Raw genomic sequence first — 18,173 nt, 5'->3', positions numbered from 1 at the left:
ACAATGAAAGGGCTCTTCTCAGTTTTACTTTGGCAAAGGCTGACACACGCACAGAATCTTTAAATTTAGACTACATATGCAATTCCAGATTTTTTTTCACAATTTGCTTAATTTAGATATTCTTTATTGAGATTCTATAGTTATCCTCAATATAATATTATTGCCATGTTTATTTCAGTAGAAGTTTACAGTAGGTGAAATATAAGGATTATAAACACAAAGACGACCCTTAATTTTAGATAAGCATGATAAGATGAACATCAATTTAGATAAAACTATAGTTTAAACAAAGATTTGGTGGAGAACACCAGTGTTCATATAACAGCTAGAAAAACATCTGTCTTTTGCTGGACAAGTTTAAAACAAGTTATGCTATAAAAAATAAAAAAACAATAGTCTGAGCTAAGTACATTTTTACAAAGTAAGATTTAATCTATCATCTCAAATTGTAAAGTGCATAAACAGTTTGACCTACTGAGTCATGTTTGTCAAGCTAAACTGAAGCAGGAGTGATAGCTCTGGAGGAGCTGCTGTCATGTTGGTTTGTAGTTTTATGACCCGCATGCAGAATCACACAGAGAACCAGTAAATTTTATTTACCAAAGCAACAAGAATCTGGAGGCTTGGAGAATTGCAGGGAGAGTCAGATAAACTTTCTGGTTGGTATGAGGGGAGAGAGTAGACTGATCAGGAAGGAGTTGGTTGATGACTGATTGGTTTAGATGAAGGGGAAGTAGCATGGATGTGTATGGGTTTGATTCAGCATGCTTTGCAGGCTGTACCTCAGAAGAAAATGTGAGTGAGTTTGGAGAGTGTTGGTACATGCAAGAGACGTCATGCAGGAGAGCGGGCAGGGAGTTGATAAAGGCTGAGAGCTTCTGCACACGGATAAGACCTTTTCATCAGAGACAAACCGAGGTTCACTGATTATCTGGAACCATAACAGAGTCCACACTAAAGAGATTCGCAAGAACACAAATTTCAACTTTCTTATTTTCATGTCTCTTTAGCTGGAATACCACCAGGGATAATCATCCAGTGAAGAGAGATGATCCTTCCCCCCTTATATACAAGCTAGTCACCTTGAATGAGAAATGTTCTCAGGTGTGCAGCAACATTGGTCGGCCCAGCCACCAGCAAAGATGTTTTTCTTTCTTGTTTTTTACTAAATCTGGTGTAACTTTTGAGCATAATGCACCTTTTTATCATAGATGTATCCTAAAGCTTTACATTTCTTCTTCTGTGAGATCAGAGGCTGTTTTAAAAAAAATCAGGGCTTATGAGGTGCCTGAAAGAGGGTGTCTTTATTTTGCAAGGAAGCTTCTCAGACTTTATGGGAAGATGGATGAAACAAAACACATACAAAAGTAAGAAAACAAGACACCCGTTACAGGCCACAATTTACTCAGCCCTTTTCAGTCTGAGATGTTAGTTTACTTTCCAGCAGGACAATGAAAAATGGAGCCTAGGAGGAAGTTCAACTGAAGAAACTGATTGCTCTCCTACATCCACCTGCGACACAGCCAATCAGCTTTGAACCACACCTCCAAGAAAGCCAATTGGCATCAAAAGTTCATCTTAAAAGGCCTCCGATCCGCACTTTTCTGCACCTGTGCGCAGGCGGCGGATGCGCTGTGTGACTTCATTCAGATGACTTTGTTTCAACCCACCTCCAGCCCCTCCTCCACCATCGTAGCTAAAGCTTTATCAGAGTGTCATTCCTCCCGGACTCTTACTGCGTTCCCTGTCTCATCTTAACCGGTCCGGCAGAAGACCGCCATGTTGAGTCGGTTCTGCCAGAGGTTTCTTTCCAACGGGGAGTTTTTTCTCTCCACTGTCGCTTTATGCTTGCTCATCACGGACAGGTTCTCTCAACCTGTGTTATCCAGCTGGACTTCCATCTTCCAGGTCCCTGAGTGAAGCTCTAGTATCAGCTCACGCAGTCCACTGGATCTCCCATAAAGCTCAGCAGACCGTCTCGCTAACCAGCAGTCTACAGACTGACCAACTTCCTCTATCTCCACTCCACCACTAGTTTCAGGCCTGGGGGGGAAACAGCCCTATACTTTGCTCCTGTTTATGCATATCTATCAAAATTCAGCGCTATGTTTCCTGCCAAGGTCTGTGCGCCAAAGACAAAATAAAATTGTATCAATAAATTTCTTCTAATTGTCTTTTCTCTTCGTGTGAGTTTCTCAGATTGAACTAACATAAAGCCAGAGCCTCTATGGACTGGTGTAGTTTACAGCATAATCACATTTTAGAAAAGCTTAAGGCCTCATTTCAATGATCAAATGTGTCAGGACTTGAAACGATATGTTCACAGAATCTTCAATCTTATGTGAATGAAAAATGCTGGCTTTAGATGTCAAGTCCTGATAAAAAGAAATACACAAAAATGCATACAGCTTTAATTAAACAAAAATTTCCAACAGTTTAAAGATAGAAAATTATTTTATTAAACTATTTACTAATCAATTTTGATTAATTATTACTACTTTGCTATTAATTTGAGTTTAATTAGAGTGTGTTTAAATTAAATTCGCTTGAGAGGAACAGCTCTATAGGGCAGGATTGTTGGATTTTGATCTGGAGTCTCTTAAAACTTTTCTTTGAAATGCAAACACTCCTGGTCATTCTCGCATTTAGGAATGGAGTCTAAAAGGAAAATTGGGAACAGAAGAAAGCGTAGAGAACATTTGTTCAGTAAGGGAAGCATTGTTTATTTTTCTTCGTAATAAAAAATAAAAACAACAATGTAGGGGGATATGAGTCTGTTACTACACACTCATGTACAGTAGGTGGCGCTATGCACCTTACCATGCGATCCGCCATAAAACAAAAGAAGAAGAAGTTTTCTCGCATTAGTCCAAGGAAGGCTGAGGAAGAAGCGACACAACATCATCCTTTCGGCTGTTTCATGTGGAAAAATGGGGGCCTGTATGGCTTTGTGCTCCTTGGCCAGCTGCGTGAGTCTCTGCTTATAGATATTTATTTGTTTATCTCAAATTTCAAATAAGAATATTTTATTCTCAGCGGTGGACAGAAACTGATGCTAACGTTACCTGTTGGTTCTATCTGACAGCTATGGCTAACGTTAACCTGACACAGAAACTAGTTATTTAGCAGGTTAAATCATATCTTAGTTCGACTTTACAGCTCGAATATATTGAAACAGATGGTGTTTGGCAAGGTAATGTCAGCATTTATTAATAATGACCGAGGAAGTGTCCGAACTGAGCGGACATAGTTACCTGAACGTTACCTCATACTTAATGTTATTTTACACATTGAAATAGATCAAGTTTTACCCGCTTTAATGAAAATATTTCTCTAAAATAAGAGCAGCAACCGACGGTAAAAATCAGTTCTAACAAGTTCGACAAGCAAGTAGGTAATAATCTGATAGCTTTCTTTTGATTTAATTAACTTTGACAAAAAGGATTAGTACAATGTATGTTTATTTGAAAAAGCTATTCTAATTTGTTTCTAACATTTTTTTTATGTTATGTGTTTTTTATGGGATCTTATGCAGTGGAAAATGACAGTCTGGTTTAATTATTTACTGGAAAAGTATTTCCAAATAGAACTTGTTTATGGTATCACTTGGCCTATTTAAGAAGCATGCACCTGCTGTTGACTGATTCTTATTTTATTATAACCTTCCATCATTCTCTGTATTTATCCCCAGGCCTCCTGTCTGTGTGGCTCAGCGCCATGCCTGCTGTGTGGTTGCTGTCCGTCCTCCAATAGCTCCACCATCACCCGTCTGGTTTTCTCTTTCTTTCTGCTTCTGGGAACTATGGTATCCGTCATCATGATCCTGCCTGGAATGGAAACACAACTCCGCAAAGTGAGCTCCTCCTATCGCCAGCATGTTCTAATAATTAGTAATTTACTTCACAATGTTGATTACACAACTTCCTAAAATGCATCATGATTCAAATCTGCTTTGGATTTATGTTGATGTGCTGTATTCGGTTTAAATGGGAGTCCTAATTGACAAATGATTGGAAGCTGAGCTTATCATATACCATATTCGTCACGTTGCAAACTTTAATGGGCTTTATCTGTGAATTTTGTGATAGACGGATAAAATACTGCAGAGCTGTGAAGTGGAAGGAAAAGTATTTTCTTATTCATGATGGCTCTTGCTGTATGTTCTATCATATCGCCTGGCAGATGGTGGTCTCTTTGAGCTTTAGAGGTACCTGTCCCAAGCCATTCCTGCACTTAGCCATTTAGAGTCGAAGGGGCTAATAATTCCACAGAACTCTAATCTAGAACCACTTGTAATTCTGGGGGAAGTAGGCAGAAGAAAGGAAACCTAACACAGCCAAGCTAAGCATGGTTGATAGTAAGGCTCAACATTTTTAAAGACTACATTTAAAAGGTGTAAGGGTTACAGTTTAAATTCAGACTTTTTTCTACTCTGGTCCTGATTTCAAAAGAGTACATAAAACACTACTTATTGAATACATCATGTGATGCTAACATACAGCCACTCCCTAATGTGACTGTGGGTGGTTTTTGGCCTGGAGTTGATGTCATCAGACGGTGCCCAACCTTCACAGGGTGTTTCGACCCTTAACCGGTACACCCTCCAGCTGGCGGGTCAGCAGTGGTGGCCAGGTCACTGCCCATGATCTCCAGGCCTCCAGCCCCCCTCCTCCCTCTTAAACCACAACCAGCATGAGGCTCTCTCTGCTGCCTCCCCAATCCTGTGCACAGCTGTCTTCCTCTCCTTGCCAGATATTCCAAGTGCAGTGAGCACAGACCACATTGACTGTGCTGGGAATCCTCTGCATCCGACCTCCACTGGAAACAGCCATGCTTGCCAGCCTTTGTCTTTGCAGTCCATGATGAGGTCTTGGTATTTTAGGTTCTTCCTCTCATGGGCCTCCTCACAGCCTTCCTCCCAAGGCACAGTCAGTTCCACCAGGATGATCTTTTTGGCTTGCTCTGACCAGACAGAACCCGACCCGGTGACGGTAGCCTGGAGCAGGCTACCCCCAGGAACAGGAACCCCCCCCCCCCCCCCCCCCCAGCCTCCCTCCTCTGGCTGTTGATGGGCGGCTCATGGCTCTCTGCTGAGGTCCGGTCCAGCCAGCGGCCCAGCAGAGGCCAGAACCACATAAGGCAACATCCAAGAGTTTACGCGAACTCGGGGCTTCGTTTGGATTCGCCCGTTTCATGGTGGAAGTTTAGAATTGTGAGATTTGCAGAGAAAGAAGGTTTCAATCATTCATCATTATTCATCATTCATCATTATTCATCTATGACAATGTAAACTCAGTTTTGTATTCTATGACCCCTATAAGGGGAAGGAAGGATTTTGCAATGAGCTGTATTTAATTTAAAGAGCAGGGTTACTGGTGTTTTTTTGTGTACTAGTATGGGCTTATATTTTTCCCAATTTTTTTTTTCCTTTTGTAGATCCCAGGATTTTGCCAGGGAGGAACGACCGTATTTGGTATTGAAAATCAGGTCAAGTGTGATGTCATCGTAGGCTACAAATCTGTGTATCGCTTGTGCTTTGCCATGGCCTGCTTCTTCTTTCTGTTTTCGATGATAATGATTCGTGTCCGAAACAGCCGAGACCCACGAGCCGCGATTCAAAATGGGTAAGAGAAAACGCTGGAGGAGATGACACATCAGTGCTATAATACTTTGGTGTGCTCATTGTCCAGTTATGAATCTGAATTCATTATTTTCCAGATTCTGGTTCTTTAAATTCCTCATCCTGGTTGGGATCACGGTCGGAGCATTTTTCATCCCAGATGGAACCTTTCATACCGGTACCGACACTTTCTGTGTTTGAATTTCTACACACATTGTTTAAGATGTGTGTTAAGATGTCTGAATGATAAATGTATGTTTTCTTTGACAGTGTGGTTTTACTTCGGAGTCACCGGGTCCTTCATCTTTATTTTGATTCAGCTTATTCTCCTGATAGACTTCGCCCATTCCTGGAATAAGATCTGGGTTGGAAATGCCGAAGAAACTCAGAACCAATGCTGGTTTGCAGGTAAAGTTTTGAAACAATGCATTCAACAAATCTTTGACTCAAAGCTTCACATTTGGTTATGGGTTGTTTTCAAAATCTTCTGTCCCATTTGTTAGGGGTTCTTACCTGACAAACAGAAAACAAAAAGGGGGGGGGGTTATGTTGCAGAGTTCTGAAGTATATTGTATAGATTAAAACAAAATTTAGGGTAAGAACAGAGCTTTATTTAAAAACAAAAGGAAAACTCCAGTCTCTATGAGGAAGTTGTTGGAGGAGGCTTCAATGCGTCTGCTGCAGGTTTTGTCCTTTAAACTCTGAAAACAATTACATTAACGGCTAATTTTGACCAAATCTACTATTACGACAACAACTGCCTCATAGCTTGATAACTCCTGTAGTTTCTTTAGAACTCTACCTTTGGCACTACAGTTAATTCTTGTTTAAGATTAGATTTTTTTTTGGATTTATTGGTGTATTTTTCTTTTAATGCAGAAGATCTGTTCTTTCAATTTTTTTATGTCATCTTTTGCTGCTCAATTTGATTTCCGTCTCAGAAAGAAGTATGCAGATTATCCACTGTGGTTTGAAGTAGTTTGCATAGATGCATAAAATACCAGTAGGGTTTTTGAGTGAAAAATAAAAAAAAATAAAAAATTTTAGATAATGAATAATTCAAAGCTTTTTCCAAATGCTTTTTCCTATTTTAATTTCTTATTGTAAAATTAAGCTGAAAAAAGTGAACTTAAAATAAAACAAACATGAATAAATAATAATAAAGAATAAGACATGTAGCATAAGTTTCCACAACCTGAACTAAATCTTTGTTAAATTAGTTTCATCATTCAATCTTGCTTTGTGAGACTCTACCAGCATCCAATGTCTAGACAAGCTACTTTCAGATTCTTTCAAAGTTTTTTTTCTAAATCTATCAGACTGTGATCAAACCTCTAGCTCACTACTCTGTCAAAGTGACTTTTTATTTTAGTTGTTCTGGTTTGATTTGTTTCTGTGCTCTGGATAAGCCATTAAAAGAATGAATCCTAAAAAAATAAAGGAAAAACTTGGATAAACTTCCCAGGTCTCTCTGAGACAAACAACAAACAACGGTTATTGCTGTGTTTTTCTTTTCTTAGATCTCATTCTGTGTTTAATATAGGCATATGAACATTCTCTATCTGTTCTGGTTTGAGATGCTGCACAGACTCCTTAAGTCATAAAATAGTGTTTTTTTTAATTTTCATAATCTGTCCAAGTAAAATGTGGGAAATTGTTTTCATTTATGTGGCACAGAGACAGAACTGAAAAAAATATGTACAGATCTGCCCACCCTGTCTAGTCGATGCCTCTCTATACGCTGTGGGAAAAAAATCGGATCAGGGATTAAAAAGTCGTACGGTGTGTTCAGGCATTTATTTCTGTCGTGTGGAGAATACAGGAGAAAAATGCAAACTGTAGAAACTCTGACTGTCCTACAGGCTCTTCAGTGTGGCTGTAGGTATCTCTGCAGCCTCCCTGAATATTTCAGGGTTGTCTTTTTATGGTCCCACATTTATTACAGCTGTTGGTGACCCGGCTGCCATTGATCATGTAAAGATCTGTGGAAATGTTTGCACCCTTCCTCTGACTGATCCTTTTGTACCAAAAGATCCCTTTTTTAACCTCTATGCCAACTGTTGCTTTGGAAAAACTATGCAAATGTCCAGTAATTCTAGCTGGTGTCGAAATAAAACTGGTGGCATGTGTGAACCAGAGGCAACTTTATTTGACGTGTTTACGTCTCACTGTGTTTATTTCAGGGCTCCTGACTTTTACTTTGATCAACTATGCACTGGCTTTCTCTGCTGTGGTGCTTTTCTACATTTACTACACACAGCCAGATGATTGCACTGAGCACAAAGCCTTCATCAGCCTCAACCTCATCTTCTGCATCATCATTTCTGTTGTGTCCATCCTACCAAAGATACAGGTGTAGTAACTGCTTGTTTATTAGACCTCAGGAAGGGATTTTAAATCTTCTGTGTTTGTGAATTAGCTTGTGTTTTTAATTGGTGTCTGCAGTTTTGATACCTCTGAGACAAAAATGGATTTTTGCCTCTAAACTTTTATTTCAAAGCAAATAAATCCTACCAGCTTCCAGTTAAAATAACCTGGTCATTTTAATGTTTGTGCATTTTGTTAGTCTTTCCTTTTTTGTCTTCTTGGTTACAGAAAGCTCAGCCACACTCTGGTCTCCTCCAGGCATCACTCATTTCCCTTTATACCATGTATGTGACTTGGTCTGCAATGACCAACAATCCAAGTGAGTAGTCAGAAGTCTCAATCCCTCTTATTTTTATTTACAACGATTCTCATGCTTATGGTTTCCTACATGTGCTTGTCAATGTGCTGCAGCTTTTTGCTTAAAAAGGTGAGTTTTATTGTAGCATAATGTCTAATTGGTAAAGAGTTGTAGCTAATTTTAGCATCCATACCATTTTATATACATTGTGTGATCTAGAGTTCCTTAGTGAAAAAAAACAAACTCTAGATATGATAAATTTAGCATTTAGTTTTCTGCATCCTCTTCAAAATTCCTGCAGGATTTTTGTTTTAGTGCCATTTGCATGTTAGACATGTGAATAATATAAATATGTATTTATAGTTTTCTGTTTTCTTTAAGGATGTCCTTTAGTTATACTGTCCTGAGATATATGTACTGTCAACATCTGTTTATTATTCTTACAAATCGCTGTATTTTTATTATGTTTAAAACATAGGTTGGGGTTATTATTTAGAGACGTGTCTGAATGGGTTCAAGATGTAGACAACCTAAATATTCTGGTTTGAAAGTTTATGCAATATTAATGAATAATAAAGCTACGGTTTTGTTCTAATAAATTGCCACTGTGTAAAGAAAGCAAAGTATTTAAAAGTTTGCCTGATTTTAATACATTTTGGAGAGGGGAAATTTGGCAATAATACAATTAAACCTAAAATGACACCTAAAGCAGATTAAGTTTAAAGTTATCTTTTAATTTGAACGACTTGGCTTTTTTTTTTTTTTTTTACATTATTCAGTCTGTGGATGGAGCTAATGATTAGAGTGATTAAAGGAGGCCTTCCAACATTAAAGACTGAAATCTCATCGCCAAAGATAAATAATCAAAATGGTATCAGAAAAAAACCTAATGTGTGATAATGATAGGGGTTTGCTTGTTTTAATGCCAATAAACGAAAATAAAGGTTTTCTATGATAAATGAGAAACATACAAATCTTTTGACTGGCCGTTCTGAAACAAAGTATCAATTAACTAAATAATTTATAAATATTTGAAAATGCTGTTTTATGTTTGAGGGAAAAAATTTTTAAAGCTACAGTGTGTAATAATTACAGGGATATACAGTCAGAAATGTAATATATTATACATAACTATGTTATTTATCATCATCTACGAGCTCAGCCTCTTAACCTTAATATTTGCGTTGCCATAGAATTCGTTATTTATAATTACATAGGAGCGGGTCTCGCAGCCATGGAGGCAGACATCTTTGCGCTACGGCAGCGCAGAGCCAACAAACTAGCGATTGCGAGATCGCCCATTACAATAACATGCTGCGTGATGATGCTGTTACTCTCCAGTATACTTATTCAGCAACGTCCCTGACGTTTCACAGGTAATGATTCAGTAATTTTCTGTAAAATAATTTTCTGGATATATACCTCGGTTACTTCTCTCCGGCTCCTTTGGAGATCTTCAAGCCTTTCCTCCTCTGCTCTAGTCACCCCGCTGGCACCTCTCCCTCGCCTGGCCCTGGCTGCACGCCCACCCCGGCCTCTCTGCCCTCTCCCTCTTCCTCGTCTTGTAACCCCCGTGCCACAAACAAGACTTGGACTCTGTAAACGGGGAATATATATTCTTCCAGCGAACACAATCTCGCTGTTAAACTAATGACTACAATTACCGTAAATTCTCTAATATTGGCCTGTATTCCATTAGCGGCCGGGACTCTAACATTGGCCGGTCTCGCTGTCAGAGGAGGTAAATAATGGCCGGTGTCTCATACAGGCCGGGGCTATAAAAGTTTTTTCTGGGCATACCTCAACATTATACTTGTGGTAGTAACATACAAGTACCACAGCCCTGCGCTGCTGGACGACAGGCCCTGACTGCTGCCCGTCTGCGCGAGGAAGAGAACAGACACGCAGCAGAACAGGAGGAGGAGCGTGAGTGATGAGGAGATTAAAGGGAGAGATGAAGAGGAGGAGGAAACTGAGGAGGAGGATTAAACAGAATTGGAGAATTTTTATTTTTTTATTTTTTTACTTCAAACCAAGCGAGACATAGTAACTGTACTTTTTCAATAAATAAACCATAATGTTTTATAGGTTCAAATAGACACAAAATCTAATTTTTATTCATTCCACTGGTAGTCTGTTTTTCTCAAATAGCAATAGAGGCCTGTCTCTAATTCTGGCCTCTTTCCAATAAAGGCCTGGACCGTGATGCACTTGAGTGAAATAAAGGCCCGGGCCTATATTAGAGGATTTACGGTACTTCGTCTGTTTATATCAGCATGCAAAGCAGCTCACCAAAACGTCACAACGATGTAGAAAAAATAACAGGTATATTTATTATCTTAAGTCTACATGAAATCTATACCCTACACAGACTAATGAAATACTATCTGTAAAATTATCTATGTAAACAAACCTCATCACTTGAGAAGGTAGGTGATGGGGACGTCGTGGAAGACATTTTTTTTCCCGTAACGCTCGCCGTACTGTTGGGGGGGAGAAGCGGTGGGGGGGAGATGTTCATGTTGCTGCGGTCTGCAGTCTGGACGTTAGATGTCGCTGAAAATTACACACTGTAGCTTTAAATACTGTTAGAAGTAAAAACAGGTAATGGTTCCCACAGTGTTGATGGAATTTAAACGCTTTGTTTATTAAAAGCCTTTGGCGTGCCACAGGTTAACTTTAAGTTGGGTGTAATTTTTTTAAAATCATTTTAAGTGTGGCTGATTTCTAACAGTGTGTATCTTTATATCCTTTAGATCGGAAATGCAATCCAAGTTTGTTGAGTCTGGTCACTCACGCCAACATCACCCAGCCATCTGTGGACACTAATCCAGGACACGTGCAGTGGTGGGATGCTCAAGGCATCGTTGGTTTGATCATCTTTCTCTTCTGTACTCTCTATGCCAGGTAAACACAAAAGCAAAAATTTGGTCTTAATTAAGCTTCATTGTGCGTCTAAGGCCCTTAAATCTAACAAAACGTCTATAAAAGAAGAAGGAAATATGGATAACACATTAAAAAAGTAATACATTTACATTTAGACAATTCAAGAACTGCATCCTCATTCTGGATAAACCAAATGTGGGATACATTAGCACTACAATACAGTAACATTGATATAGCATAAAACATTTTCTTAAAACTTTGAAATGTTCACATAAATTTACATAAAGAAGATCTTCCTGGCAGTTTTTGTTTTGAGGGGATTCATTGACTTGTCAGAGTGCAGGTTGCAACTTTCTCAAGATGCATTTTGTTGCAACTTTCTCAGGATGCATTTTGTTGCAACTTTCTCAAGGTGCATTTTGTTGCAACTTTCTCAAGGTGCATTTTGTTGCAACTTTCTCAAGGTGCATTTTGTTGCAACTCTCTCAAGGTGCATTTTGTTGCAACTCTCTCAAGGTGCATTTTGTTGCAACTTTCTCAAGATGCATTTTGTTGCAACTTTCTCAGGATGCATTTTGTTGCAACTTTCTCAAGATGCATTTTGTTGCAACTTTCTCAAGGTGCATTTTGTTGCAACTTTCTCAAGGTGCATTTTGTTGCAACTTTCTCAAGGTGCATTTTGTTGCAACTCTCTCAAGGTGCATTTTGTTGCAACTCTCTCAAGGTGCATTTTGTTGCAACTTTCTCAAGATGCATTTTGTTGCAACTTTCTCAGGATGCATTTTGTTGCAACTTTCTCAAGATGCATTTTGTTGCAACTTTCTCAAGGTGCATTTTGTTGCAACTTTCTCAAGGTGCATTTTGTTGCAACTCTCTCAAGGTGCATTTTGTTGCAACTCTCTCAAGGTGCATTTTGTTGCAACTCTCTCAAGGTGCATTTTGTTGCAACTCTCTCAAGGTGCATTTTGTTGCAACTCTCTCAAGGTGCATTTTGTTGCAACTCTCTCAAGGTGCATTTTGTTGCAACTCTCTCAAGGTGCATTTTGTTGCAACTCTCTCAAGGTGCATTTTGTTGCAACTCTCTCAAGGTGCATTTTGTTGCAACTCTCTCAAGGTGCATTTTGTTGCAACTCTCTCAAGGTGCATTTTGTTGCAACTCTCTCAAGGTGCATTTTGTAAAGTGGCCACAAGTGGGCAGCATAACGTTGTGTGCATCCTGCTTTAAGTACCAGAAAAAGAAGGTGCATGCAGTAGTGTTTGTGGTGTCCAAAAACCTATGTTTGCATATGTGATCATCCTCACCCGCCTGATTTGTAATGAGAGAATCAAAGTGTTTCTTTTGTTTGGTTGGACAATTCAAAGAGGATAGATTTAGCTAATTATCCTGCTGGGTTCTTGACAAAACTACTTTTAATGGGGTTATGTTATACATCATATAAGTGTGAAACAGCACTTATAAAAATGTATGCATAAGATGGTTTAGCAGTGTCACCAGTCACACACTGAGTGCTGTAGATTTTCTGCTGCATAGAAAAATCATCAAAATACTGTTTAATTAAATCCACCTACACAAATCTGTTTACTCCTAGGGGGTTAGATATAACAGCCCCCTCATTTAACATTCACCTTGGTATTAGAGGGTGATAAGTTTCACACAATGTCCAGGAAATGATAAAATGCCTGTGGTTATGTTACAGGCACCAAAGCACAAAGTGGTGCATAGCTTATGTGAAAGGAACATTATATAATATAATTGTTTTTTGGGGGGTTTTTGCAATTGATCTAAGCATACTTTTATATTTCTTACTGTGCCAGCTTAAAATGCAGTTTATTTGGTTTATAGAGTCTACTTAAAATAAATCAAACTCTGGTTGTGTCCAAATGACTTGATTTCAAAGATGCGTCCCATTTTTATACCGTTTATTTCCACCTTAAGTTGAAAGATGAATAAATAGGAGTGGGAAAATGGTCTGCTGCCACATCTAGCTTGCAGTATAATTTTAGAAAGCAATAACCGCTCTCAAAGCCTGGCACAGCCCCATTTAGAATGCTTAAAGTAGTCAGAACAACACAATCCCACGTTTATTTTCTCTTACTGCAAAAAAAGTATCAAAATTTCTCCTGCATTTGGTTAAGGAAATTCTGACAGCTCTGTATTAGGGGTGGAACGGTTCACAAAATCCACGGTTCGGTTCGATTCACGGTTTCTGGTCACGGTTTTCGGTTCGATTCGATACATGTTTATTGTTACACCGAAATTCCATAAAAAATAATGAAATTAATGAAAAAATCCCCCCAAAAATAATGGATTGTAATTATTTTAAATGATCCGCGGAAACCCTGGATCATTTCCGTATGTTTTGCTGCTTTGAATTTAATCATCTGGCGCATGCTCTCTGACAACAGCCTGATGCATGTCTCGCTCATGTAGGCGGAGCGAGACATGCATCTGGCTGTTGTCATGTTACATGCTCTCTACCATCTCCAAGGAACTCGGAGGGGAGCAGACGAAGCCACAATGGGGGCTGTAGGCTTTGCTTTGAGCAGCCGGTCTGGAGCGCAGCGGGGGTTGCTGACGGAGTATGAGGGATTTCGGGGTTAGCATGACATGTTGCTGTTAGCATAAACAAAACGTGTTGCACAATGCTTGCACACTGTTGCACTTTTATCCACAACTTTCTTTCCGCCGTCATCGTAGGTCACTCTAAATGCAAAGCGCTCCCATACAGCAGACCTATAAAGTTCTGCTGGCGCGTCTTCCAACTCCAGTTCTTTCCCACTCGCCAGTCTGACACAATTCTTCACAACAACTGATTTTTTTCCCTGCTACACCCGGCTAAGCTGCTTCGCTTCTTCTTCTTGTTTACTACTGGCGGTTGGCTTTGGTCGCAGTACCGCCACCTTCTGCTCTGGAGTGTAATCGCTTCCTCTATGAGAAAAAGGAGCAGCGCATGAACCGAACGAAACACACGCGAACCGAACCGAGACAGTCGAACCGAACGATTCTGACGGTTTTCATTAATCGTCCCATCCCTACTCTGTATATGTGCTGCTATCCTGCACAAAGCATGGTTTTTGGGATCCCGTTGGAATATTTTATATTGCGCCTGTATTTGCAATGTATACAAATTTGTTTAAGTCTGATGATGAAGTTTATGACAAAACTAATGAGCGTTATCAGGAATCATGGAACACAGCAGACTGCTTAGGGGTTAAGGTGTTAACACTTGCTCTCACTGAGCTTTGTGACGAATGCTCAAGGGGTTGAGATACTTTTGACTTTATACCTAATTAACGTTTACCTCTTTAACCTGTTCAAACAAAACATTCGGTCATAAAACCTGTGAAACCGATCCAGTCTTAAGCTAGTATTTTCTGATGGTTTATTTACCTGTTATGTTTTCAGAAATGTGTTTTATAGCTTCTTATTGTTGCTAATTTTCCTCCTCCCTTGTGCCCTTCAGTATCCGCTCATCCAGCAATGCTCAGGTTAACAAGCTGATGCAGACGGAGGAGGGCACAGGGTCTTGTGGAGAGGGAGTTGTCGGGGAGGACGGCGTGTGCAGGGCTGTGGACAATGAGGAGGAGAAAGTCACTTATAGCTACTCCTTTTTCCACTTCCATCTCTGCCTGGCTTCGCTCTACATTATGATGACGCTGACAAACTGGTACCAGTAAGTATTGGGGTGTTATAGTCTAGAGATAAAACAAGGTGGTTGAATGGGAAACTATTATGTAAAACAAGGAAGATCTCAAAATTTTCTGTCGTTTTTCGAAGGAGTTGAGTTTACTCATATAGCACTAATTCACAACCCACATCATTTCAAAGACGTTTGCAGAGTTTAATCAAATCGCTTAAAAGTTTCCGATTTAAAGCCCCTCTGACTTTAGCTGATGTAAACTAAGATGGATATATGCACTACAAAATCTTTATGAACTCATACATGGTGTCACACTACACCGCTCGGTGGGAAAGTAGTTCCCTACAGGAAAGGGTATTCATGCTGAACTGTTTTAAATGTGACTGAGCTACAAGGCTCTCCAAGTACCAACTCTTGACTCAGAGTAGCATTTCACGTGGACTTGCATTATCACAGCTACTCTCTTGCAACACTAACAGGTGTAAAGTGCGAGCTCTGGTGGAGAAGTGATTATGTAAAGTGCCCAGTTAGACTTTATTTATTCATAATTATTTATAAACTTTATTTATCAATAATTGGAATTATAATTCCATCTATCTTAACAGGGAGCCAATAAACTGAAACTAAAGTAGGAGGAATATTATCTCCCTTTGGATCAGCTGAAAGATTTTATAGACTTCCTAATAGTAAAGAATCAAAATAGTCCAGCCTTGAAGTAACAAATGCATGTGCTAGTTTTTTAGCTTCACTTACAGTTCGGACAAGAGATAGATAGTGTTTATAATCATCATTGAATAACAGATAGATAGACAGATGGATATATATATATATATATATATATATATATATATATATATATATATAGAGATAGATAGATATTTTTTTTTTTTTTCTAACGTTACAGAGATGAAAAAAGAGAATTCTAGAAACCTCTTCAATATAGGATTGAAATAACACCAAAGTTATTTCCGTTATCATTGGCGGCCAGTTTAATGCCAATCAGTGACTCAGTAAATAGCTTTTCTTCCAAAGACTCAGGTTAAAAGGTCAAGGCAAGTACAGCATATTTTTGTATTGAGAATATTTAAAGTACATTGACTGTAGGTTTTATATTTATCAAAGCAGATCATTTGAATTCAAAAATAAATTTCAAACTGTGGTTAATTCCTGTGTTGGGGTCACCATAAGCTGTTTTTATTATAATTCATTTAAAAATTATTTCCCCACCCCTGATTACCTTATAATGGCTGGAAAACGTTCAAATAGAAGTGAATTGTTAATTTGCCTCTCGTGTGTGCCCTCTCAGACCAGACACCACCACCAATGCCATGCAGAGCATCATGCCAGCCGTGTGGGTGAAGATGTGCTCTAGCTGGCTGGGCCTCCTGCTCTACCTCTGGACCCTCATTGCCCCTCTTATCTTCCCTGACAGGGATTTCAGCTAAGCACATGGTGTCCTCAAGCTGTATTTGTCCTTTTTGTTTTCCTCCTTGTATATCAGAAATTTTAAAGGATGCTATAAAATGATCTAAAAAGGGTGATATGAAGACTTAAAGTATCTTCTCTCTAATTTAGTTTTTTTTTTTCTCTTGCTTTCACTTTTTGTGTAATTTTGGGTTATTTTTTCCCCACTTTTAATGTGGTTAACAGTAATCATTTATTGTTGTGTTGAAGTTAAGTTTCTGCACTATGATTAACACTAAGCAACAAGGCACTTTCAGTACCTCAGATATTTCATGTATTGATTTTCTATAAAAAGTGATTCTGATCAGACATCTATAATTAGACGGGTCCGGAAAACCCCTGGTTATCTGTAGATGGGGGAATTAGGGGAGCCCTGCTTAGAAGCCCCATGGTAGGGGGAGTGGGACAGCTTGATAACGCAAATAAGGCACGCCCTGCAGATCAAATCAGGGCTTCCCTCGTGCAGCTCAGCTATATGCATAGCCATGTCACTACATCTTAAGCTGGTGAGAGTGCTGGTCTGATTGTAGAACTTCCTCGTCTGCTCTAATTTGAGACGGTTTATTCCTGGTGCTAAGCTTCCTCCTCTGACAGAACTCAGGCTCAGGCAGCCACGGGCAACAACCTTTACCTTTAATTGAAGTCTGTTGCAGCTGGGAAACCTTTATTGATCCACAGCTAATCAGCACCATGCAGTGCGCCAAGCGTCAGTCCCAGAAGCTGCAGCATTAGCTCAATGCTACCACTAGTTTTTATGAATGACAAACGTTTGAGAAGAGGAGTTAGAGTTGTAGATATTTTGTGCAAACAAGGTACTGAATTTCAAAAAAGATGGAATTGTTGTTAAATCGTATTGAATTTCGTGGTGGTCTGATGGTTGTAATGCTGGTATGATACTTATGCATTATGTAGTCACCTCATTTCTAATCTGATTGAAATAAGAATTCAAATCAGTCTAGTTTGCAGATATCAAAGCAGTTTTTAGTTTACGCCTACATTTTAGTTCTTGTCTTACAATAATTAAATCCATTGTGATGACTACCAATGTGTAATGTGACATGAGTTTATTTTTTCTTCTACAGTTTTACATTTCATCCCTTTTATTCAAGGGTTTTATTTTGGATAATTTGCCTTTTTTGATTCATATGTCGTATTTTATACCAAAACAGTGCCTTTTGTGGTCCTGTATTTCAGAAGGAAGATGTGCTTATATGCCTTGCCTAAACATTGTGGTGAGTCACTGCATGTCTTCAGGCACGGTTCTGTCATGTGATTTAACACTGTATTCAATGCATAGGAAAAAAAATCACATCTAATAAAGGTACGGTTTTCTGCCTGTGCAGGTAAAGTGTGGTTTCTGTGCCCTGTCTGATTAAAAGAAATAAAATAAAAACCTGCTGTATTAGCCTACAAAGACTTATAATAAATTAATAAAACCTTGTGGTCTGTTGGTGCTTTTATTTGTTCTATGTTCGAGTATTTAGTGTTTTTTGGAATAAACTTCGCCGCATAATGCTGCCACCACCATATTTCAAAAGCAGGACGAGGTGTTACCACCACAGTTGTCCCCCTGCTTGCATGTATGTGCTCTTTATAGTTTTTGTTTTTATTGTCACTTGGAAAATATTGGTGGGTCTAGTCAACTTCTTTTTATTCAAATAAAATACAAAAATAATTTGTAGATCAGCAAACAAGGAAACATTCTTTTGTACAAGAAAAAGAGGCATGGATTTTCCTGAAGTTTGGGGGATGAATAATTTGCGGTCATCTATGGGATATTGGTCACTTCTGCAAAAAAAAATATTTTTGGTTACATTTAAATGAGTAAAAATGTTTTTACTGGCAGGATGAATTTTCAGCATCCTATTGTGGTCCTGGTCTCATTCTATTCTATGGC

The 18,173-nt window shown here is 38.9% G+C and overlaps 1 protein-coding gene across 1 annotated transcript; it reads left to right on the top strand.

Moving 5' to 3' along the window:
- Positions 1-2,830: 2,830 nt before the first annotated feature.
- On the top strand, positions 2,831-17,717 carry serinc2l (serine incorporator 2, like). Its single transcript, XM_038285389.1, has 10 exons — positions 2,831-2,969; positions 3,692-3,853; positions 5,437-5,624; positions 5,719-5,798; positions 5,891-6,028; positions 7,804-7,973; positions 8,216-8,306; positions 11,042-11,192; positions 14,636-14,845; positions 16,119-17,717. Exons 1-10 carry the CDS (start codon positions 2,931-2,933, stop codon positions 16,255-16,257), a joined length of 1,368 nt encoding a protein of 455 aa, XP_038141317.1. The 5' UTR covers positions 2,831-2,930; the 3' UTR covers positions 16,258-17,717.
- Positions 17,718-18,173: the final 456 nt, after the last annotated feature.

Source organism: Cyprinodon tularosa, unplaced genomic scaffold (assembly GCF_016077235.1).
Source record: "Cyprinodon tularosa strain WSP-4 unplaced genomic scaffold, ASM1607723v1 ctg210, whole genome shotgun sequence".
NCBI classification, from domain to species: Eukaryota; Metazoa; Chordata; class Actinopteri; order Cyprinodontiformes; family Cyprinodontidae; genus Cyprinodon; species Cyprinodon tularosa.
The sequence above is the reverse complement of the archived record's forward strand: the minus strand, read 5'-3'. Positions and strand labels throughout refer to the sequence as shown.